This window comes from Pygocentrus nattereri, chromosome 15 (genome assembly GCF_015220715.1).
Source record: "Pygocentrus nattereri isolate fPygNat1 chromosome 15, fPygNat1.pri, whole genome shotgun sequence".
NCBI lineage: Eukaryota > Metazoa > Chordata > Actinopteri > Characiformes > Serrasalmidae > Pygocentrus > Pygocentrus nattereri.
In genome coordinates this window covers 4189834-4215172 of record NC_051225.1, presented here as the reverse complement: position 1 = coordinate 4215172, position 25339 = coordinate 4189834, and the positions used below count along the sequence as shown (strand labels likewise).

General features: G+C 41.5%; 1 protein-coding gene across 1 annotated transcript in view; it reads left to right on the top strand.

Annotated features, from left to right (window-relative positions):
* timm44 (translocase of inner mitochondrial membrane 44 homolog (yeast)) overlaps positions 1-18562 on the top strand; it is a 20861-nt gene extending 2299 nt beyond the window's left edge. Inside the window, exons 3-13 of the mRNA XM_037545088.1 lie at positions 443-619; positions 1639-1719; positions 1901-2050; positions 2211-2347; positions 3804-3889; positions 9363-9455; positions 9669-9793; positions 10077-10127; positions 10243-10332; positions 13750-13860; positions 16900-18562. Coding sequence (XP_037400985.1) covers positions 443-619; positions 1639-1719; positions 1901-2050; positions 2211-2347; positions 3804-3889; positions 9363-9455; positions 9669-9793; positions 10077-10127; positions 10243-10332; positions 13750-13860; positions 16900-17019 — 1221 coding nt within the window. The 3' untranslated portion in view covers positions 17020-18562. The remainder of the gene's footprint in view (positions 1-442; positions 620-1638; positions 1720-1900; positions 2051-2210; positions 2348-3803; positions 3890-9362; positions 9456-9668; positions 9794-10076; positions 10128-10242; positions 10333-13749; positions 13861-16899) is intronic.
* Positions 18563-25339: the final 6777 nt, after the last annotated feature.

Here is a 25339-nt window from a genome sequence, read left to right as displayed (position 1 = left end):
GTTTCTGTAGAATGACCCATAAACGAAAACTGCAGTCACTGGTTCATTTTGTCTGATAAGCTTATAAAACTTTTGTTTTTCTTTTTTTTTATTAATAGGGTTTTGAAGTTGACTTTGACCTCTTTAAGAAGTCACGTAAAGAATCGCGAGCCGAGCTTAGTCTACCGTTTTATTATTTTATTCTATGTTTATCAGACACCTACTGTCACAGCGTTCATCATAATATTATAAACTAAATAAAAAACTATTAAACACCATTAAATCTAACAAACTCAACTGAGGAAAAAAAAAAACACGAGAACTATGAAAATAAAAACTAATGTCGCCAAAATAATCAAATGCTGTTGATTTGTTTATTTATTTTTTTCATGATAAAAATCATTTCTTGAAGAACTGTAATTGTATCACGTCCCACTGTACTTTTCTTCTGATTGCTGTGCAGGTGCGGTATGCGTCGGAAGGCAGAGGGGGGCGAAAAGGCTTCCTGGGGGAGTTTTTGGACAGCCTGAAGCAGGAGCTGAGCAAGAACAAGGAGATGAAGGACAACATCAAGAAATTTCGCGAGGAGGCCAAAAAACTAGAGGAATCAGATGCTCTCCAGCAAGCTAGACGGAAATATGTAAGAATGTCCGCTTAAATCGTTAGACGCTTCAAAATGAAGCAGTTAGGCTGTTGGCCTCTGTTCTGGACAGTTTCAGCAGCTACGTTTACCAGTGGTTTGATATTAGCCTGGCTGAGAATGCTGGTCTTGTTAAGCTATGATCATGTGAGCAGCGCAGCCTGGTTGTCCAGGTTCAGCTGAGATCTCAGTTGAACTGAGCTTGGCCCAATTAAGACATATAGTCGAGGACCCATGTGTCAGACATAAGGCCCACGGGCCACGTCAGGCCGGTGACGCAGTCCTGTTCAAGTCTAGCATAAAACGATGTCTCGGGCATTGTACGATAGATGTTAGAGGCATTAAACTCTTCAGACATCTGGTTCCTATCACCGCCCCTTTGAACGGTTCTGTCTCAGCAAGTATTTTACACCAAAACGCTCTGAAGGGCCTTGTTTACATCGAAACAGGCTTTGAATGTGTCCAAACTGCAAACTTCTTCCTTGCATTGGCGTAAATCTGTCTGCAAACGTCTTCTTGTCCACTTTAGAAATAGAAAACCACCTTTTAAACAAAGACTTTCACTTTGATACACAGACTAGACAGCCAGTGTTTTTTTTTTATTTAATGGATTGTTTCATAAAAGTGTGGCTGCAGGTTTTCCTTCCAGTTAAGCAGAAGCACCCCTGATTCCATTTGTTTCATCTCAGTCCTAAAACAAGTGACTAGTTTTATGAGGTGTCCTCTTCCTGGCTTGGAATGAAAGCCTGGAGCCACACTGGCCTTTCACGGATAACACTGCAGAGCTCTGATTTATGATAGTTTGCTGCTTTTAGTGCTTTTAGTTAGTCATTATGACTATATTTATCATCGTGATCATTTGTCTCACTGTGTGACTGCTTTTATTCGGCTTAGCACTGCTTTAAAATAAATAAATAAATGCATATTGTGATGCTGTTTGTGAGAACATCTTGAAGTATTATGGTGTCATTTTTGTCGTCTCACCCACCTTTACGCTGATCTAAAATCATCTCTCACAGAAAACCATAGAGTCTGAAACAGTCAAGACTTCTGAGGTGCTGAAGAAGAAGCTGGGTTCACTATCAGAGACTGTGAAAGAGGTGAGTTTATTGACACAGAGCAGATCCTGAGGCCTTCATGCTGTTTTCAGAGGGAAATATTGAGCTTATGCGTGGTTTCTTATCGTTGGTGAATGTGGTGCTATTCCGACTCCCACGTTAGCTTTAATTGTTTGCCGCACAGAACAGCTTCCCGTATGTTCACACGTGTCTCTCTGCACAGGGGTTGGAAGAAGTTGGTCGTTCAGATATCGGGAAGAAAATAAAGGAAGGAGTGGAAGAGGCGGCGAAAACGGCAAAGCAGTCGGCGGAGAGTGTCTCCAAGAGCGGAGAGAAGCTGGGGAAGACTGGAGCCTTTCGAGCGATCTCGCAGGTGGGAACCCAAAGAAATCATCTTATAGCCTCGATAAATATTATTTGTGGTCAGATTTTTTCAACACCTGAAAATCAGTCTTTATATCAGACACGTCTCTGCATTGTTTGTACATCCCTGTATTCATTACTGTGTAAAGCATCTGCTCTGTGCTGCTCAGGGTATGGAGAGCGTGAAGAAGGAGATCGGGGACATTGGCCACAGCGGACCCTACAGACCACCCAACAGATTAAGGAAGAGAAGCGACTTTTCATCCAAAGCGGCAGAGGCTGAAGCCAAGGTCTTTGAAGCCAACGAGTATGTTTCAGCGTTAACTTCTTACTCCTGTCTTTTTTCCTCTTTTGTAGAGAATTATACAGCAAATTTAGTCACATTTCTGCTTTGTTTACTGGAATCCACAAATGTCTGGCGTTGTGATAATCCTTGGAATTCTAGGATTGTTAGTCATTTTGACATTCAGTTTATATGTAATGGTAATTTTGTAATTATACAATTATGTAGATTTACACAGTGGTTCGTTCGGGCCACACAAGCTGATTGGTTGAGAAGTGTTCTAACTGTGCTGATATTTCACCGTAACATCACAGGTTTCTCACAAACGCGATCACTCCACTGAAACACCGTTGCTAAGCAACGACTCTGACAGCTGTAGGAGACACTCGAGCCATTTGAACGTTTCTACTTCTTACTTTGCCACAAACAGAAAAACGGACACTATTAAGACCACGTTTGGTCCGACTCTGAAGACACTAAATTCCCAAACTGTGGTCACCACTGAGCAGCTTTTCAGTCGGCAGCTGTGGCAGAAGAACAGCTGAACAACCTGGAATCAGCCAGAAATGAACCCAACACCATTCGCCAAACTAAACGGGCTGTAAGAAGCTTTACAGACCGGCTGGAACAAAACAACATCAATACTGATCTGGAGAAACTGACCAAACTGAGCTGAACCTGATATTGGGTCAGTTTTATGGCTCAGTCTGCAATTCAGAAGGAGGGGCTTACAGCAGACTGAGCAGCGAGTGGGCGGAGCTCGTTAATCTGACGTAGCAACGAGCTGCTCGTAAAGAGCTGTAATTAGGAGGAAGGAACTGAACATTAAAACATATTAAACGCAGCGTTCACGGCCAGTTTATTCATTTCTTACTGTATTTATTGAACTGCTGTATTAAAGCAGTAGAGACACTCGAGGAGTGAGTTATCACCAATAACATCACGGCTGTGATTTGGTCACTCTAGATCATCACAGCTGTGATATTAATCGTGAGAACACGTTATTTTGCCATAACATACTCCCTCTCGTGTTCTATTGCTTAGAACATTGTTATTAATTGTGTAGTTCCATTTTTATGTAATTACATTTAAGTACCGTTAGTTAATTACAGTATGTATGTTGAATTTAATTACATTTAACTTTTTTCCATTTGGTCCAACACAATGAAAAAACATGACACCATTATTAGTATTTTTCTTTTTCACCAAAACAAGACTTTTAAATAATAATCAAAGATCTCTTCTTCTACTTACAAACACTAATATGGTCTGGACTGAAAGGTTGGCATCAACACTTTATACACAATTTCTCCACTCGTCGAACCTGCAAGTGAGAATTCATTTATATAACATAAAAGTACAGCATGTTTTATCACCTGTAATACTCGCCCTTAATTTTGATGGTTAAATTGCTCAGATTCTTTGCTTGTGAAGTATATGGCCTGTCTGTCAATCTGTCTGTCTGTCTGTTTGTTTTCAGGGAGGCGATGGGTGTTGTGCTTCACAAAGACTCAAAGTGGTACCAGCAGTGGAAGGACTTCAAGGACAAAAATGTTGTTTTTAACAGTAAGACTCTGTTCTTATGTGTTTTCCTTGCTCTTTTTGGCGAACTGCTCTATAATGAAGACAACATGGATTAGACTTTTATATGTTTATATGTACAGCGTTGTTTGTCAGTCTTTCACGTTCAGGCTTCAGCTGTTAAACTGTCTCTTCCTCTGACTGCTCTGCCATCTGTTCCTCTAGTGATGTAGTCTTTCTTTTAAAGTCAGACACAGAGCCTGATGGCCAGGCAATGCATGCAATTTTTCCTATTAGCTTTATTTTTAATTTAATGTACGTTTTTGTAAGCTGAGCCACAGCTAACAATAATCTGTCTGATTCAGAGCTTCAGTTTCACACCAGCAGTTTCACACCAGCAGGTTCAAGCCAGTGGCATTGAGTGCGCCGACACTGGGTTTGGTTTTCCTTAGTGAGTTTTAGGCTAACGTAACATTTTTCGGTCCTTTTATGTGGGTTTCCAATAAATATGTGATAAATTTGCATTGAGCTCACGTTACATTGCAAGCTTTAGTCTAAATCAAACTAAAAAATAAACTACAGCTTATGTGGCCTGTGTAAAGTAATGGATTATTGTCAGGACCAAGGGCTGTCCCCTTCAACCCCAGGCCTCCAACATAATGTTATTAATAAAAAAAGAAATCTTTTAATACCAGCTAAACACTCACACTAAGAACTGTTCCAAGTTCTAGAAATATGTCAAAAAGGAAAGAGTCTTCAGATGTTGAGTTTGTGGATGAGGATCTTTATTTCAGCGTCAAGTGGCACAGAGAGATCCGACTGTGCAAAGTGTCCCAAACAACAGTTTATATGCTGTTTATCTGGGGTAGTTTGATATCCCCCCGCCTTTGGGGGCAGTCATGGGCTGGAGATTAGGGAGCTGGCCCTGTGACCGGAAGGTCACCGCTTCGATCCCCAGTGCTGACAGTCCATGACTGAGGTGTCCTTGAGCAAGACAATTGCTCCCCGGACGCCGTGGATAGGGCTGCCCACCGCTCCGGGCAAGTGTGCTCACTGCCCCCTAGTGTATGTGTGTGCTCAGTAATGTGTATGTGGTGTTTCACTTCACGGACGGGTGGAATTTCCCCGTTTGTGGGATTAAAAAAGTATCACTTAACTTCTCTAATTTTGATATTAGCTTATTCTCTAATCCATCTAATCCATTATCTTATTCTCTAAGGTCCATCAATCTGGCCATTGCACATTGAGCTCACTCTTAAACTAGTTTCAGCAGTTTTTTACCAGCCTGCTTTACTTTTGAAGGTCAGCTTGCCCCTCTCATCACTGGGTCAATAAGTACACACAGGCCTGTCTGTGAACTCAGCGGCTTTCCAGTGTCTAGAATCTCCTGTGCAGACGGACTAAGGCCCACCTTTTGTGAGAGAATTAATATTCTCTGGCTGTGTTTATATGCATTTTGCCAGATTCAGACTGAGGTGTTTTATGCACACTCTATTCAAAAATCTGATGGAAAATCTTTGACATGCTCACTGCAAGTAATCCAAATGCAAAATGATGCGCACGTGAGGCATCACAATGAAGCATCACGAGTCCAGTCAGAGTGAGATGAGCAGCAGTGAGCAGTGCTTGTTTTTAATTGCTTTAAAATGACGTCAGACTCAGGAAAATGTCCTTCACATGTCCTTATTAAAGAAGGCCGAGAGGAAGACGTCGTGCTCTGAGAGACATAAGCTGGACGTCCGTCCCACCGCCGTCTTTTAAAGATCAGAGCATGAACTTCGTCTCCTCTGCAGACCAGTTTCTGCTCCGCCGTGTTGAACGGTATAAACTCTCACTGTGACGCGACGCACGTGCAGAACGGACTGAAACTTTCCGATAGGGAATGTAATCAGATACAGGCGTTTACACGGATATTATTCTCCTATTTAATGGATTATTTAGAGATTTACCCACCTCATTCAATCGGATAGAAACTGTATTCCGATTGTCCTCAATCGGTTTAGACTATTCCGATTGAGGTGTTTACATGGACGTATTCTATTCCGATTGAGGTATTAGTTGGATTACTAATGGATTATTAGGCTGCCTGTAAACGTGGCTTCTGTTAGCCAATACTACCTATTTACTTATTGATTACAAAATCTAGTCTAGTTGAATTTTTATTCAAAATCTTTATTATGTATACATATATTTCAGTTAACTTACCCTTAATACAAGGGCTTTATGGGTACACTTGCATTACATGTGCAGGAGTAAAACATTACCCTAAGCAGGCTGAAACTGAGCATAATATTAAGCTTTAAGCTAAAATAAACTTATCCCTGCTGAAAAAACCCAGCAGGGAAACTATTAAGTGTTTCATTTGGTTTCTAATAAGTTTGTAATGAGTTTTGGTTTATGGTTTAACTGGTTGCCAGTGGTTGATTCGTATGTTGGCAGTGGTCTCCCTTCCTGAATGATAATATGTATTAGCAACACATACAGTCATTACAAACAGGTGCTGTTTACATCAGAGACATTATAAATGAGGAGACCGGCCCCTGGTTGACATACGAATGTGATGCTCATAACGCTCAACTTTCTATAGGACTTTGTTTACAAGGTCCAAAGTTCAGTCTCAGAAGCTGGTTAACGATTTCCTGAAGTAATCAAACCCATTCAGTGGTGCTGAGGTCTGGACTCTGGGGTGGTCAGTCCATCGTTCAGCTTCTTTGTTCGATGTGTCCGTCTCCTTTTCTCAGTGAGGTTCTTCTTGATCAGCTACACGTCCTTTCAGACCCACAGCGCTGAGTGGTCTTCTCACAGTGGAAGGATGGACAGAAACACCTGTGGATGTTTTCAGATCTGAAGCAGCCTGATGTTCTCCTCTCTCTCAGAGATGAAAGCTTTAAGTGCTGTTTTGGTGTCTACCAGGTCTTCCAGGTGGTTGTTAGGAGTCACAGTTTCTCATTAGCTTTTAATCAGTTTTTTCAACTCCAGTTTTGGACACTTCTGTTTTTTTTTCCACTTATTTTTCTAGACCTTCTCTTTCCTTATCTTAGTGGATTATCTTATATCTAATCTCTCCTGAAAAACAAATAGCTTGTACTTAAAACCTTTCTGATTGGAACTTGAGTAAATGAGCGGTGGTCTGTTTTGCACAGAAGAGTCTCGGCTATAGCGTCAGTGTAAAAGCCCACATTACCTCCATGTAAACAGGATCCCTGCGGCTTAATAACACTCATCATGAAAATGAGCTTTAGCTTTGATGTGCAATTTGCCATTGTAAATCATTGAGGAGCTCCTCTGCACTGTTTTCATCTCATTATGTGTGCATTTATACACCAGCAGTAACTAATGCAGTCATTTCCTGCAGAGCCAAAAAGCCATTAGGGCTGCTAATATGACATCTGTTTATTCATCAGAAAAATGCTCTGTAATGGGGTGCTTCTTGAAAAAACATTGAGTGCCTTTTAAACTTTGAGAGGTATATTGTCAACAGATGGCGCTGCAGCCTCAGTAAAAGCCACCGTGGTCTGTCTAAAAGACACAGCCGCTCAGTAACGTCAGAAGAGAATGAGAATGTCTCGGGTGGCCTGAATCATTCACCTTAATTCTGATGAGATCCAACTGAGGAGCTTTCTTTGAGAGCTGGCCTGTATGACTATACAGCAGCATTAATATGACAAGCTACTTTACAAGCATACTGTGGATATATGGTCTCTGTGTAGCCTCTTCAACTCCTTGGAACCACCAGTGGGTCCAAAACGCGCTTAGTCATGTTCTCCATAACGTTCATGTTCCATAAGCTCCATTCAGAAGCTGGGCGTCGTGTGAGGCTGTAGCTCTTCTCTCCAGTCTAATAGACGGTGACGTCATTTTAAACCCTTATAATAAAAGAAGCTGAACTTTGTTTTTCTACTGAAAGTCGACCCGTTTTTCCCCAAATCTGGGCTCTAAACTATAAACAGACGGCGTCTCTTCAGTGATCTGCTCTGGAAACATCACTTTTAGAAAATAACACAAAGAGCATCGGAGATTTTTGGCTTTCAGCTGTACATTGTAAACATGTAGTGATATGTGGAGATCATAAAACACATAAAACTTTTACAAATAAATACATTTTAAAAATGCATTTATTTCATGCAGCTACTGAATGATTTGCTTTCTGATTTGGTCACAAAAATTCAGATGGACAAACCAAAATATACCCTGGAGAAACACCAGCCAGCTTTGTGTTTCATTATCGAGGGAGCATAATTAGTCCTGTTTAATTGGATTTAGAGCAGCATGTCTTTGTACTCATAGCTTTTTTTATAATCTTTTTTATTTTTATTTTCAAAATGCTTTACTGATTTGCTGTTCATTGTCTCATCTAAACTTTAGAGACACTAGTTTATCACGAAAATGTGTAATGATATTAGTCTATTTTTGCCATTTTGTTCACCGCTAATTCTTTTGATAAATTGGATTAAATAAAAGGGAAGCAGTAGTGCCACATGGAAAAAGGCCTTGTAGAACTATGAATACAATCATGTTTTCCAGTGTCTGTGTTTACATACGAAGATTTTTGCCAATCCGTTTAAATACATTCCTATTATAGATTTAGACTCAACAATCTGATGAAAGTCTCTGTTTACATGCTCACTACAAGTAGTCTGATCCAAAATTAAGCGCATGTATTGAGAACCACTTAGTGTAGACATTACCATGACAACGAACGTCACATGAGTCCATGATCCAATGCAAAATGATGCGCACGTGAGGCATCACGTTGAAGCATCACGTGAGTCCAGTCAGAGTGAGATGAGCAGCAGTGAGCAGTGCTTGTGTTTTTAATTCCTTTAAAATGACGTCAGACTCAGGAAAACGTCCTTCACGTGTCCTTATTAAAGAAGGCCGAGAGGAAGACGTCGTGTTCTGAGACACACAAACTGGTCGTCCGTCCCACCGCCGTCTTTTAAGAATCAGAGCATGAACTTCGTCTCCTCTGCAGACCAGTTTCTGCTCCGTCGTGTTGAACGGTATAAACCTTTCACTATGACGTGACGCACATGCAGAACAGACTTAAACTTTCCGAAAGGGAATGTCATCGGATTCAGGCGTTTGCGTGGTTATTATTCTATTTATCAGATTATTTACATGATTACCCACCTTGTTCAATCGGATAAATATTGTATTCCGAATAGCCTCAATTGGACTAGACTATTCCGATTGAGGTGTTTACATGGATGTATTCTATTCTGATTGCTATTAGTTGGATTATTAATGGATTATCAGGCTGCATGTACACATGGTTAATGATGTTTATTCACAATTGCACACACTGCACTTCACTAAAGTGCAGTGTGTGCAATTTTCCATTAATACAGGACTATTGCCACAGCATAAATTACACGCCCAAAGGATTAGAGTGACATCATCAGATATAGTCAATGATGGATAAGAATCACAATAACAATGCCTAAAAATGAAGTTTGCATGTTGAAAATCTGAGAAAAGTATTGATCTGATACTGATTTTCTGTTACAATCCACAGGATTCTTTGAAATGAAGATGAAATATGACGAGAGCGACAACGCCTTCATCAGAGCGTCCCGCGCGGTCACAGACAAGATGACGGACCTCATAGGTAACGGTCCCCGATACTGAAAAAACACGAGCGTCCAGTAAAGCATTTTGGAAGGCTTTGTTCAGTTTGTTCAATCGACAAACGAGGGGTAGATTATTTGATCCCTAGTTTCAGTGTCTCAGTGCATTGAAAGTGCATTGGAGGCAGCTTTCGTCTTCTGACTCTTTATCTCTTTGATTAAAGTTTATTTTCATGTTACCTGTTTCGGATCAGGTGGGCTCTTCTCCAAGACGGAGATGTCTGAGGTCCTCACAGAGATCCTGAAGGTGGACCCCAGCTTCGATAAAGACTCTTTCCTTAAACAGTGTGAGAAGGACATCATCCCCAACATCTTAGAGGTGAATGACCTCACACTTTTACCACTGCTTAACAAAATGTTGAGACCATATGGGCTTTTTCAGTTTTTGACATCATTTGGAAATGCCTCTTGGCCTTTACACTGCATGTAAATTTCATGATGGATAGACCAATAGAAATGACCTGAAAAAAAAGTCTGGTTACATAGACGTACATTAAACATGAGATGTTTTCTCCTTCTCCTTTGATCCGACAGCAGCGATATAATACAATACTGTGTGTTTCACTGAAATCATGTTTTTGTGTTCCTCTGTCTGTTTACAGGCCATGATTCAAGGAGAGCTGGAGGTTCTGAAGGACTGGTGCTACGAAGCTGTATGTGGACGTGCAGTGATTCATTAACACCCTGAATTAAGCGTGCATGATTGCTGTGATGGATGCTGAGGACATGTGAACTGAGCTCACTCTTATTTTCCTCCTCATTTTGTAGACCTACAGTCAGCTGGCCCATCCGATCCAGCAAGCCAAAGCAATGGGGCTACAGTTTCACTCCAAGATTCTTGACATTGACAACATAGATGTGAGTTTTATTCAAATTCGGCTTTTCCAAAGGCGTCTATGGCTGAACTCCAGAGAGATTCCGATATAGTGATGCAAAACCCCTCATATAATCCATAATTGCGATTTCGCAAGTTGGAAAATAATCATGTTTTTTATTTTTTGATATCGTCCAAGCCTAGTAACTACAGAGTACCGCTGGTGACCTCCCGTTTAAATAAAAATAATGCGTCGCCGGTTCAGTCCCCTGAACCCACATTACATAACTGAGGTGCTGTTGAGTAAGGCACCTAACCCCCAACTGCTCCCCGGGCACTGTGGATAGGGCTGCCCACCGCTCAAGTGTGTTCACAAGTGTGTGTGTGTGTGTGTGTGGTGTTTCACTGCACTGACGGGTTAAATGCAGAGGTGAAATTTCCCCGTTGTGGGACTAATAAGGGTCACTTAGTAAGGCATGATCTTATTCCCATGCTTTACTAAGTTGTGGCCAAGACTTCATTATCATTCCTTCATGTCTGCCGCCTCAAAACAAAGTGGACTACCGTAATTTTCGGACTATTAAGTGCACCTGAATATAAGCCGCACCCACTAACTTTAAAAAGGATAAAACATCTGTACATATGTAAGCTGCACTTGTCTATAAGCCGCAGGTGTCCACCTTGGAACATGAGATATTTACACAAAAAGATTTTTTTAACTTTTAATTAAATTTTAATTAGTCTTAATTAAATATGTACCGTAATTGTTTTTTTCCGAACAGTGCCTGTAACACAAACTTAAAGCAGCTCAGAAAACAAGTGAAATGCGTTCTTCTCTCATGGCCAGTTGTTTTCAGCGTGGAGGACGATTCACCTTTTTTGTTAACATTCCTAGTGAGAGGCAGGTCTAACGTCAAAGCCACTTCATCCATCGGATGTCCGGAGTGAATTTGCGGAAGTTTGTAACTTTTTCCTCGTAGTCGGGAGGCAGTTGCTCACACAGTCGTCCATGCCCTGATGGACAGGCCTTTTCGTCTCATAAATCTGAGAACTCCCGATGGTCCACCTCTAAAATCTTTAATCTTGTTTTCGGTGGTGATTGCTTTGGCTTTCAGTTGGATCTTCTTCGACAGCCAGATCGATCGCCTTTAACTTGAAAGCTGCATCATGTGCATTTCTTTGTGTGTTTTCCATGATGAGGGTGTGTGCATGAAGCGAAAAATGACTGATCTGAAGAATTTAGTGTGAGTGCGTTCGATTCAATTTCAACAGTTTAATTGGTGACCAGTTCGGTAATTTCATTGGTCTGATGTGACGATGCTAAATGTTTTGGCAGCATGAAGCCCGAAAAAAAACCCAAGCTGCAGTGTTCAAAGGATGTGAAAAAAGTAGCTGCTTGTAGTCCGGAAATTATGGTACTTGAGATGCCAGAGACTAGCTCAGGGGTCGGCAACATGTGCTGCACGCAGCCCTTTTATTGTCCTGTTGTGGCTCCACAGCAGAATTTTTATTCAATTTTATTAAATTTATTCAAAATATTATTTTTTAGATTTTTAGGAAATAAAAGAAATAATCCTATTTACAGTAAAATAAAGCTCTGCTGATCGTTCAACACAGTTTTAATAATAAATGGCCACAGGTGTATAAAGCCGAGCCCCTAGGCCTGCAGACTGCTTCTACAGACATTAGTGAAAGAATGGGTCGCTCTCAGGAGCTCAGTGAATTCCAGCGTGGTACCGTGATCGGACGCCACCTGTGGAGCAAGTCCAGTCGTGAAATTTCCTCACTACTAAATATTCCACAGTCCACTGTCAGTGGGATTATAACAAAGTGGAAGCGATTGGGAACGACAGCAACTCAGCCACGAAGTGGTCGGCCACGTAAAATGACAGAGCGGGGTCAGCAGATGCTGAGGGGCATAGTGCACAGAGGTCACCGACTTTCTGCAGAGTCAATCACTACAGACCTCCAAACTTCATGTGGCCTTCAGATCAGCTCAAGAACAGTGTTTTTCAGGAGTTGGGCTCGGCCCCTTAGTTCCAGTGAAAGGAGCTCTTAAAGCTTCAGCACCAAGAGATTTTGGACAATTTCATGCTCCCAACTTTGTGGGACCAGTTTGGGGACGGCCCCTTTCTGTTCCAACATGACTGCACACCAGCAGGTCCATAAAGACATGGATGAGCCAGTTTGGTGTGGAAGAACTTGACTGGCCTGCACAGAGTCCTGTCCTCAACCCCATAGAACACCTTTGGGATGAATTAGAGTGGAGACTGTGAGCCAGGCCTTCTCGTCCAACATCAGTGTCTGACCTCACAAATGTGCTTCTGGAAGAACGGTCAGAAATTCCCATAAACACTCCTAACCCTTGTGGAAAACCTTCCCAGAATAATTAAAGCCATTATACCTGCAAATCGAGGGCCGATATTAAACCCTGTGGATTAAGAATGGGATGTCACTCAAGTTCATATGTGCGAAGGCAGACGAGCGAATACTTTTGGCTGTATACTGTACATTTAATCTGCAACAAGAGACTGTCAAACACTAAAAAGTCACAAGGCTGCAGTCAGTTTCTCATTCGCCAGCTTCTAGTTCGAACTTTCCCATTCCACCTTAAATATCGCAGCAGTCACATTCTGGCACCTCAGGCACCATTTAAGGTAGAACAGGAAAATTTGAACAAGAATCGGGTGAAAGAAAAGCGACTTCAGCCTTGTAACAACTCAAACGTTAAGAGGCATTTTACAAGAAACTTCTACTTTTGTGAAAAAGTTTCCTGCCAGAGATGCGAGAAAAGATAAGCTAGTCTTTTATTAGTCCCACAACGGGGGAATTCACAGTGCTACAGAAGCAAAGGGGCCGCAAGGCACTCAAGAAAGAAGTAACAAGAAGAGAATTAAGCAGCAGGTAATTAACCTTGTTAATTACTTAACAGACTTAAGGGTTACTTAAAAGCGGCTATAGCTGAGGTAAAGCTTAAAGCAGGGCAAAGTAAGTCTGTTTTCATTTGTATTTTTTTAGTCTACATTTGAAAACACCGAGACATATTTACAGCCAAGATGGTAAAACGTTTCAACAATAAATGGACATAATGTTGTGGCTCCTAAGGTGGATTGATTTTGGTTGAAAGGACATTTGTGTTGCTGACCCCTGGACCAGACAGTGGTAAACCGCCCACTACTGTTCAGAATCGGAGTCAAGCTTTATTGGCCCGGTTTGCTTACATGTAGAAAATAAGATAAAATAAATATAAAATATAACGAAATAAAATAAAACCTGCATTCCTACCATCACTCACTCAGACACACACACACAGTCATACCTGTAAACCTTACAATGTGGGAAGTATGGGTGCTGAGTGCAGCAGCAGTTAAAGGGTGTATAGTGGCAGGGAAAGGGATCAATGAGGTCAGATGAGTGTCAGTATAGCCACATTTGCATTCACTGTCTTTTTACTTCTGCAGCTTGCCATGGGGAAGATGATGGAGCAAGGCCCTGTGCTCATCATCACCTTCCAGGCTCAGCTGGTGATGGTGATCTGTAACCCAAAGGGTGAAGTGGTGGAGGGCGACCCGGTGAGTGCTGATGCAGCCCTGAATGGGGCCAGTCCAGCACAGTGGGGTGTAATTATTAGCTGTTAGCTGGTAGCACTACTGGCCCTTTAGGGTGCCTTCACACTTCACTTTTATTTATTTATTTATTTATGTATTTATTTATTTTTACTAAAGCTGTCACCACCTGATTACCATCCAATGGGGAACAATTACATTGTTTAAAACAGGGGGGGGGGGTTTAAGTTACAAGTTGGTTATGTAGTTAATGGCTTTGCCAAATCCCTGGTAAGCAAATATGTTCCAAATTCAATACACTTTGTCTTGTGTCATTGGATCCTGAATTATGAGGTTGTTTTCATAATTGAAATATGAATAATCCTACACACAAGCACTCTAGCACTCAGGCACATTGAAATGACATCACATCAGGCATAACATTCTGACCACCTCCTTGTTTCTACACTCATTGTCCAGTTTATCAGCTCCACTTACTGTATAGCTGCACTCTGTAGTTCTACAGTTACAGACTGTAGTCCATCTGTTTCTCTGCATGCTTTGTTACCCTGTTCTTCAGTGGTCAGGACCCTCATGGACCCTCACAGAGCAGGTACTATTTGGGTGGTGGGTCATTCTCAGCACTGCAGTTACACTGACATGGTGGTGGTGTGTTTGTGTGTGTTGCGCTGGTCTGAGTGGATCAGACACAGCAGTGCTGCTGGAGATTTTAAACACTTCAGTGTCTCTGCTGGACTGAGAATAGTCCACCAACCAAAAATATCCAGCCAGACACAGCGTCCTGTGACCACTGATGAAGGACTAGAGGATGACCAACACAAACTGCAGCAGCAGATGAGCTGTCGTCTCTGACTTTACATCTACAAGGTGGACCGACAAGGTAGGAGTGTCTAATAGAGTGGACAGTGAGTGGACACGGTGTTTAAAAACTCCAGCAGCACTGCTGTATCTGATCCACTTGTACCAGCACAACACACACTAACACTAATGATAATTGGGAAATAGTGGTAAACCTCAAAAAAATAGGTTTTCTCTGGGGACTGTTTTATTGCATGTACTGCTCCTTCGTGATTGGACCAAAAAGTATTTCTTAGTCAAAAACCATCATGAAACAAGCTCTCAAGTATCACAGCATATCTGTAACTATTTCAAGTGAGGGAGCTTTTAGAGGCATAAACCACTTCGGACGTCTGGTTCCTATCTCCACCACTTCACACCAAACCACTCTGAACTGCTCTGTTTACATTTCATCAATTTAGTTATGCAGAAAATGTACAAACATGGTGGATTTTCCCTTTAACAGTGTCATAAATCAGAGGATCCAGTGAGATGTGGGGTAAATGGACACAGGACAAAAGGTGTTATATTTGCAACATGCTTGTTTGTCACACTGTGTGATAGAAGCGGGCGGGCGGTTTTATTTTACTTTATCAGTGTTTATGCGTCTCACTGCACATTGCAGACAGCTCTTGCCTCTCTGTGGAGCTGCTTCGACTGTTCTCTGCTTCAGAAGCCCATGAGCACTGTCCGAGTTATAAATCTGACGCTACAGTGGTCTGACAGCACCCTGAGGGGCTTTTGTATGGAGACGGTGCTGTTTCATAGAGTAGGGCGCTGACCATGAGGTCGTCAGTGGACACACATTTAGACATCTGTAAAAATAGCCCAGAATAAAACCACCCATTGTTCTGTCTGGTCATGTTATTTTAGTGCTAATAAACTTTAGTGATTGAAACGTTGCTTCTGCATTTATATAGGACAGTCATATGCAAAGCTTTGGACACGTCCAGTCAAATGACATGTTTTGTTGATTTTCTCAGTGAAAATAGGTCGGCACACGCTCAGGAGAAGAGCAGATGCTTAAATATGACATTTTTCAGCTCATTGTGGTGCACGATTTCTGTTTATTTGCTGAGTTTAACATGCTGGGAATAAAATAGGAAATGTGCCATAACTTTTGAACAGGCTTTTATGTATCTTCAATATGTTAACTTCAGCCAGTAAACAGTAATTATCCATACACATTATCCAAATGTGCACAAATGTGTTCTGTAGGATGAGAACTTTATTATTATATTATTACAAATTATAGATGGGCAATATGACGATTATTATTTTATCATAAGTTATTCACAATATGCTTTTCTAAGCATATCATGGACATTATCAGTGCTGAAAGAACACTGACCAGCTACGTTTCATTTCAAAGTGAGCATAATTAGGCCTGTTTAATTGGATTTAGTGCAATGCAGTTTGCAAAATATGCTGATACGGCTGACCGACAGAGGCGCACTGTAGTGGACGCTCAGGCCTAGCTAGCAGGCTGCTATGCCAAAGGCTAAACTGAGGCTAAGGGCTGTCATTAGGCCAAGAGTCCGGCAGCACCTTCTGCTCTCTCGATGACATTAACTCTGTAAGACTGCGGCAGATGACCCCTTCACCGATACAGAAACTGCGTTTAAGTGCCGGTGTCAGAGCCGATACAGATACAGTATTGATAATGCTCTTTATACAAATTATTTGATAGTAAATATTAAATATATACAGTAAATAAACAAAAATGTTTTCTTATGCATCTAATAAATATAGTCAAACAAGTAAATGCCATCTAGCCAAGCTGAGTGTTCTTTATTTGTGATGCAGAACGAAGAATTTACCAAAATAAAACATTTTTAAAAATGTAATTGAATAAATGTCAGGACTCATAGGTGAGTTATGTTGGCTAGAGTTAGTCTCGGTATTGGTACTCTGTATCGGCCGATACTAAAGGGTCAAATGTTGGTATTGGAAGGGAAAAATGGTATCGGTGCATCTCTGATAATGCTATTTTTATATATGAAACTACAGGAAAGGCTTAAAAGCATAAATCTTAGAAAACCAAAATCTCATGTATATTGTATATCGTGAAAATGTCGAAGTATTGTGATATAATTTTGCCATATTGCCCACCCCTATTTCAAATAGATATTTATTGCATATGTGTATGACTCCACGTCCTCACCACTGTACAAAAACCAGTGTGTTTGTCTGTGTGCTGGGTTTTAGGACAAGGTCCTCAGGATGATGTATGTCTGGGCTTTATGTCGGGACCAGGAGGAGTTTAATCCTTACGCTGCCTGGAGACTTCTGGACATTTCAGCGTCCAGCACTGAGCAGATCCTGTGAGGAGCTTCAGCACTCGCGCTCAGGGCTGGGGAGGGAGAATCGGGCAGTGCACACACACACACACACACAGACACACGCTGACACACGCTCAGCCTGAGTACAGGGGGCTCGGTCCTGAGGCTTTTACTAGTCATCCGGCAGCCCCTGATCTGCAGTATGGAGCTTTCCAGAGAAGACTGACTGGACTACAGGGCTTGATTGACCAAGCTGAACATAAGTGCAGCCCATTGACCTGCTCTGTCACTGGATTGAAAGCGATGTCACACGGTTGGATGCTCATGTGACTCTCGGCTAATTCTCTTGTATTTTCCGCTCGCTGGCGGCCCAAAAATAGAGAGTGAGAAACTCTGCGTTTGTGTTTTTGGCTTTCTGTGCACCCAGCAGGGAAAACGAGTGGTTAAAGCACTAAGTCGTAAGCTTAAAGGGATAGCCAGATAAGCTGACCTTCGCTAATGGTTTGTGGAGGCTAGCAGGACCAGCACCAAGCGTGGTGGTAGCTTCCATTCATCCTTAGCAGTTTTTCCTGAGCTACCTCTTTTAAGACCTGCTCAAAGTGGTTTATATTTGCATACAGTCGTCAGTCCCTAGGCTTAATATGAAACAAAGTGGCCTAACGTCTATCAGATTTACAGTGGCAGTTCTAATATCCTATTGATTCCGTCCCAAGCTTTTAATCAGATTTAAAGGAAAGTGTCAACACTTTGACAGACAATCTCTGATTGAGAAATTATATATATGTAATATACATAGATAGATACATACATACATACATACATACATACATACATACATACATACATACATACAGGGTGAGTCAAAAGTCACAGGACTTTTTTTATGTTGTCACAAGCCCCCACGATACGGTGCTGAAGGTGGTCTTTGTTGCAGTTTTCTCAGCATTTACAAGTTGTTTGAGATGACACCAGAGATAAAAGTCGATAAAACCTGTTCTGTGACTTGACTCACCCCTGTATACATACTGTTCTCCCTATATGTTTTAATCACAGCCAAGAGAACCAGCCCCCCTTATCTCGAAGGAATGTTTTGCCAAATAAATCTGATTCACGCAGTTGTCACCTTGTCCCAAATGCAGTCAGTCAAGACGTGATTTATGTCTGGAATTTACTACTTTAGGGTTAGACTGAAGCTACAAGTCTAATGTAGCTAACAAGCAATGCAAGTCTGTGTCACCCAAAATCGAAAAATCTAGCCTCATGGCTCCAGCGCAAAGCTGAAGGAGCAAACGTCACACTTGATTTGGTGTAAGGGGGAAAACCATTCCTTTAAACACTAGAACAGCTGCAAAGCTCACATCTGCTTTTGAATAACTTCTAAAGAATCAACACAGCAGTAAATATGAAATACGGAAAGTCTTTTAATGTATTTATTGCACAAAAACATGAAGTTGTTGGCCAAAACGTGGGATTTGTCTTTTAAGGCCTGCCTTAACATTCTCTCCTAGAGGAGTAGTGATCTCAAAGGTATAAGGTGTACTGTATTGTGTTTTTCCAGTTCAGTAAAGCCTCAGTTCCATGGGGCGGAAGTCATGTGTCAGTCTCAGTCTTTTTACAGACATATTACATTCCAAGACATTCCCTCCTTTTTAGGCAGAATGTGTGCATCAGGAAAATAGTCGAAGACTACAATTATATTCTGTCATTAAGCCGAGCCCAGGGGTCGGCAACATGCGGCCCTTTTACTGTCCTGTTGTGGCTCCACAGCTGAATCAGATCAGGAGGTAATAATAAAATAATCCTCCTTTACAGTAAAATAAAGCTCTGCTGATCCTTCAACACAGTTTAACAGTAAATGGTCTTAAACACTGGAGTTAATGTAGAACTGCTGATTCACCTGTTAACCCTGAAGATCAGCCCAGGCTGCTGGTCACCATAGCAACACAGACAACAGTCTCGACCAGCTAGTAGCTACGAAATGGCAAAGAGAGAGATTTAAGACGGACGTCGATAATTTGGAGACAAATTATTTGCATTAATAATCACAAAGCTGAAGTCAGTTTCTCGTTCACCAGCCTCTTTTTAGAATTTTCCTGTTCCACCTTAAATAGTGCAGCAGTTGCATTCCATTTAAGGTGGAATGGGAAAACTAGAACAAGAAGCCTCATTAAAAAATCAAACGTATATTGTATAGTTAAATGTTTAACTATACATATATATATTAAAAAAACATATTCCATACATTCTCCATCAATCTTAATAATATCACCATGCCAAAACCATTTAAGCATTCAAACGGTTCTTTGACTGTTCATGGTTCTGGTGTCTCCTTCTGCATCACACACACACACACACACACTTGGCAGTAGGTCATCAGGATTGGAGCTGAAAACTACTGGTCTACTGAATCAGGCCAGTGGTTCCCAATCCTGGTACTGGAGTACTCCTGTCTTGCACATGTTGGTGTTTTGTCAGCACCTGAACTAATTAGATGGTCATGAAGCCTTTACTGTGTTCAAGTGTGTGTGTGTGTGTGATGCAGAAGGAGACACCAGAACGTGCAGATTTACCATTTCTACCTAGACATGGTTCGGCACAGAAGGCTTACAACTTGTCCTCATTAGTTCCCTCAGCTTGTATATACCTGTATATATATCAGTGTATATAGCTGTGGTCCAGCTGGGCGACCGTCTGCCATGATACCAGTAAACCGAATTGCCGCGCTGTGTGACGGTGGCTCCAACTGATGACGCGGAACGTTCACGGCACGCCTTTCGCTCTTGGCCACGCCTCTTTCCCCGCCCCCATACAGAGGGTAAAACCGGAGCAAAGAAAAGAGAGAAGCGCAAAAAAAAATGAGGAACGTAAAACGCGAGACGCGCAAACGAAAGAAACGCAAAAGGGAGAAAGTATTGCAAAAAAAAAGCAGCAACATAAAATGTGAAACGCAAAAGAGGGAAAGTATTGCAAAAACAAAACAGGAACGTAAAATGCAAAATGCTAATCTTATATTTGCGATATATTTTTTTTCTAGTCACCATTAAAGACCCTAATTTGACTCCATAACCTTCGCCTCCCTGTGTAAAAATGATCAAATTGTAAGTCGCCAAATGCAATAAATGTAAATGAGTTAGAGGAGAAGTCTTCATGGTTAGAGTTTCGCCGTCTGTATGCAGTGTATAGTGTGTTAAGCGTGAGAAGGGGGGCGGGGAGGGAGCATGGACCTGGTCAGATTTATAGCTTCCAGCAGCTGAAATACAGGGGAATATGGGGGAAGCCTGATGAACAAGCACATGCATTCATCCATTGTTGAGCTGAGGCTATTTCAACCCTGTCTGTGGTGATGAATCCCCCTGCAGCTCCGCCGCCCCCAAAACTTTCTCACCAGCACCAGAGCTCAACTCCACAGCCTAACGCCGCTGTACTGCGAACGCTACAGTGTTTGGTCACTGGCCGAGGTAACAAGCATACCAGCATCATTAAACACGACGTACGCTAGTTTTGCTGGTTAATAGTCACTTACTATAAATAATACTTACAGCCATTATAATGTTATGTCTATTAACAATAATGACCATGTACTGTATTTATAAATGTAGAAACATCTTTTTTTCAAGACTAAATATTAACAGCAGTATGTTACTGTAATCAACTGCTTCATTACTAAATATATCTGCTTACACGTTAGGAAACGTCTCAACGTCTAGGAAACGTTTAATTGTCTCTTAACCCTTGGGTGGTGCTGATGTGTGTGTTAGTGGTCTGCTGGACCCACCGCATTATTGATTTTTTTTTAATCAATACAGTGACAACAATTAATAAAATTAAAAATACCAGATGTTTAAAATATCATAAATGTCCAGTGTAGGGTTCTCCTTTAGCAGCTGTAGCCAGTCAGCAGCCTGTCCATGTTGTACAGTCGTGGCCAAAAGTTTTGAGAATGGCACAAATTTTGGTTTTCATAAGGTTTTGCCTTTTTTTTTAGATCCTTTTGTCAGATGTTTATATGGTATAACGACGTACAATTCTAAGCATTCCATACATGTGTTAACTTTTTATTGACAGTTACATCCAGTTTAAGCAAAGACTTAATATTTAATATTTACCTTCTTCTTTAAGACTTCTGCAATTCGCCTGGGCCTGCTGGATATCAGCGTCTGGGCAAAATCTTGAATGATGGCAACCCATTCTTTCCTAATCAGTGCTTGGAGTTGATCACAGTTTCTGGGTTTTTGTTTGTCCACCCACTTTTTGAGGATTGACCACAGGTTCTCAATGGGATTGAGATCTGGGGAGTTTCCTGGCCATGGACCCAGAATTTCAATGTTTTGTTCACCAAGCCACTTGGTTATCACTTTTGCCGTGTGACATGGTGCTCCATCATGCTGGAAAAAGCATTGTTCACCTCCAAATTGCTCCTGGGTGGACCCTAAAATGCACAATGAGTACAGAAACGAGGCCTGATCAGTGTAGGTTCTTCACAGAAAATGTGAAATTTTCTTTTGGTAAACGTTGAAAATGGGTCCCACAGACCTGAACACCACACAAGGGTTAAAGTTGGCATTACAGTTACACTATTTTTTTCTAATTTGTTCACAGCCATGAGAAAAACTAAACACTCTGTATTGTGAAAATGTGTTTGAGTGTTATGATGACGCACTTTCCCATCTTTATTCTGACCTGCCGTAACGTGTCATTGTGCGGCAATGACTCATTTATGAGCGTCACATTTATGACTATATTAACACCAGCATGCATTACTTACGACTACAAATGGGCTCTATTATTTATTTTGCAAACGTGAAGTTGAATTCCTTTCATATGCAGAGTTATGAGCTCGGCCGCATTAAAGTGGCTCCTCCGCAATAAAAAATGTTTTGCTGATGAGGCAGAAGAAGTGTCCAAGATTTGCATGTGGCGTGAATAATCCCCCGCTAACTGCATGTGATAAGGTCACCCCTGACTTCTAATTGAAGCTTAGGCAGATATGGGGGGGTGTCTGAGTGCTTCATGCTTGAAGACATGCTGTGTAGAGAGAGAGACACACAGCACAGCTTTGACATATTCATGAGGGGCCAAACTGAGCAAAGAGCCGTGTGCTAACTTTCACAAAGCCAATTAGAGGCACATTCTTAGATATTTACACAGTCCTGCTGGAGGCCGTGTGTGTGACCGCATGCAGGGCCTTCATGAGCTGTCTTCATCTAGAAAAACATGCTCAGACAAGCTCGATTTCAAAATTAAATCTTGGCTCATCTCAGACGCGTCCGCTAGCCCTTAGCCACGAGGGCGGATTCTTTATGAGAACCTCTAATTCTGTTCTGGACGGAAACAAAGGCAAATCTGCTTTCTATTGATCAGTGTTCCTGCTGCCTGCTTGGACATCACTCCCCCCTGGTTTGTGGCGAACACTTTGTCACCGGATTTTAAGCTCTCAGACTGGGAAGGCCTAAACCGCGGTGGCTGTAAATCTAACTCCCTGTCTCGAAACCCACCCGCAAATGGCTCTGAGGGTGTCGTCAGCCTAGAAAACACATTCATAAATGTCTGAAGTGCAGTAGTGGACACACACACACACACCTTCTAAGCCACTTCTCCTTCTAGGTCGCAGGGGGTGCTGGAGCCTATCCCAGCTGTCATTGGGTGAAAGGTAGGATACACCCTGGACAGGTTGCCAGTCCATCGCAGGGCAGACAGACACATTCACTCACACCAAGAGGCAATTTTAGCATGTCTTTGGACTGTATCTGTACTGAAGTTTCTCCGTTCTGGGCGACTTTTTCCTTTCACTCCACTACATTTCAGAGTCTAATATCCGACTTTTTCCTCCTACATTTTGAGAAATCTGTCGTTCCTTTTGGTTTCTGTGTGTATAAAAACGTAACATGCCAAAACGAAAGAAGCGCAAAGCCAGAGCACCAATCAGGGCCCAGCGGTCACTTTGTTTAGAGCTGGTTTTGACCTGTTGGTCATACCGACCCAGTGCAGCACACTTTACCACTTCGCCATGAAGCGAGTCTTGTTATAAAAATGATAACAGGACCAGATCAGAGCCAGAATTACTCTTTTAGTACTTTTACTTTATACTTAAGTACATTTGAAGGTAAATACTTTAGTACTTTTACTCAAGTGGAGGTCTAAAGGGAGGAACTTCTACTTTTACTGGAGTAATATTTCACCTTGGGTGTCTCTACTTTAGCTCAAGTACATGATTTGTGTACTTCGTCCAGTGAAGTGATAACTTTTGAACAGTTGTTTCATATGGTTCTATATTGAACCATGTACACTCAGAGAACTTTGCATGGTGAAATGGTTCTTCAGATTGATGGAGAATATGTTGAATATGCATATATGTAGAAAATATCTGAAAAGTATTCTGTATAGCACCAAAAAGGGTTCTGCTATTATGATGATGTGAGGCTTGTAACAATAGCAGAACCCTTTATGGTTTGGTGCTATATAAAACCATATACACACTGAAAAATGATGGTTCCTCCAGGGTTCCTAAGTAAAGTTACAAACTAATTCCATCTCCCTGCCTTTTCCAGAGTATACAACTGCCCACCTTTCCTGCCGGACACTGATGAATAACTGACTGTCGAGCTCTCCTGCTAACCGCTTCAGACCAGCTGCCCACACCCCAGCTACCACCACCTGCCTTGGACTAGCTGCCCACTGCTACACTGATGTTTTCATGGACTCCTAGCTATTACTACTACTAATACTACTGCTATTAATATTAGTTGTGTAATCACTTGTAGGTAGTCTGACCAGAGGAGGACGGGTCCCCCCTTGTGAGCCTTGGTTCCACCCAAGGTTTCTTCCTCAGTTCTGAGGGAGGTTCTCCTTGCCACTGTTGCCCCTGACTTACTCACCTGGGGGGGCGGTTTATATTCATGTTAAAACTTTGTCTTTTCTGGAATTCTGTGAAGATACTTCACAGTTGTAAAAAGTGCTACAAATAAATTTGATTTGACTTCATAAAGCTTATGGTTCTGTATAGAACCATGAACAATCAGAGAACCATTTGCATGCTTTAAGGGTTCTATGCATGATAAAAGATGTAGAATCTGCTGTATATGATTCTATATAGAACCTTTTTGAGTACAGTTCTATATAGTACCAAAAAGGGTTCTTCTATTATTAGGATGTTGAGCTTGTAACAATAGAAGAACCCTTTTCAAAAAAAGTGTAATATAGAATCATATACAGGACAAAAATAGAATATACGGGCTCCCGAGTGGCACAACTGTCTAAGTGCTGGCCGTGTCATCAGGAGATCATGAGTTCGATCCCTGGTGATGCTACAGCCGTCCGTAGCCGGGAATCCAAGAGAGCACAATTGGCCTCGGTCTATCTGGGTGGCTAGGATGGACCCCCATCTCCCCCATCACTCAACGCAGTGCTGGCCACCGCAGACGTCTGTTAGCTGATGTAGCAGATCTGGTGGTTGATGCTTTCCTCCGAGCGCATTCGTCTGTCCAGTGACATTGCGTGAGCAGCACTGGTTTCGCAGGTCTCGGAGGACGCCTGTGCTGCCTTCACTCTCCTAGCGTTCGTAGCATCATGTGATTGGTGGAGTCCTAACTAGCAGGTGGAATTGGAGACGATAATATTGGGGAGAAAATCAGGTAAAAAAACAACAAAAAAAATTGAATATACTCCTGTTGAGATTATTGTACATTTAATTAATTATTATTTAATTGATCATTTCTAGACTTTTTGTACTTCGCTGCTTTGAGGACAAAACCTCATTTTTCAGTTTTTGAAATGATCTGAAAATGCCTGTTTCTTAATATTGGGTGTAAATTTCATGATAAATGGACCAAAAAAAACAACGGCCCAATATGACGTGGAAAAAACATGTGGTTCCATTGACTTACATTAAAAGTGAAGAAGGTTTTTACCTTCTACTGTAAAGTTACTATTTTGGAGATATGAGGTTTTGTTCCGACAGCAGTGACTTGCTTTAAGTAATTTTATTATGTAATATATAATATCTCATTATACTGGCAGGTAATTTAGCTTGCTTTAGGAAATGTGCTCAAAACCAGCAAAATGATCTGCCAGCATAGTGAGATAATTTTACTTAATAAAATGACCTAAAACAAGTAAACAATGTTCAGAAATAAGCTGGATAATCTTATAATAACACATACATCTCAAAATGGGAAATATTAGTTATATTGACTAGATTTGAGATCATTTCACTTGACAAGATGCCATTTTTGCAGGGTAAGAATCGACGCTGCTCAAGCTCTCCTTTAATCATCCATTTTCGTCTGTGATGCTGTCACCATGGCAACGTTTCTACGGCTGCATGCTGCCAATGGTTATGCGCCATTATGAGGCACAGAATGACATTT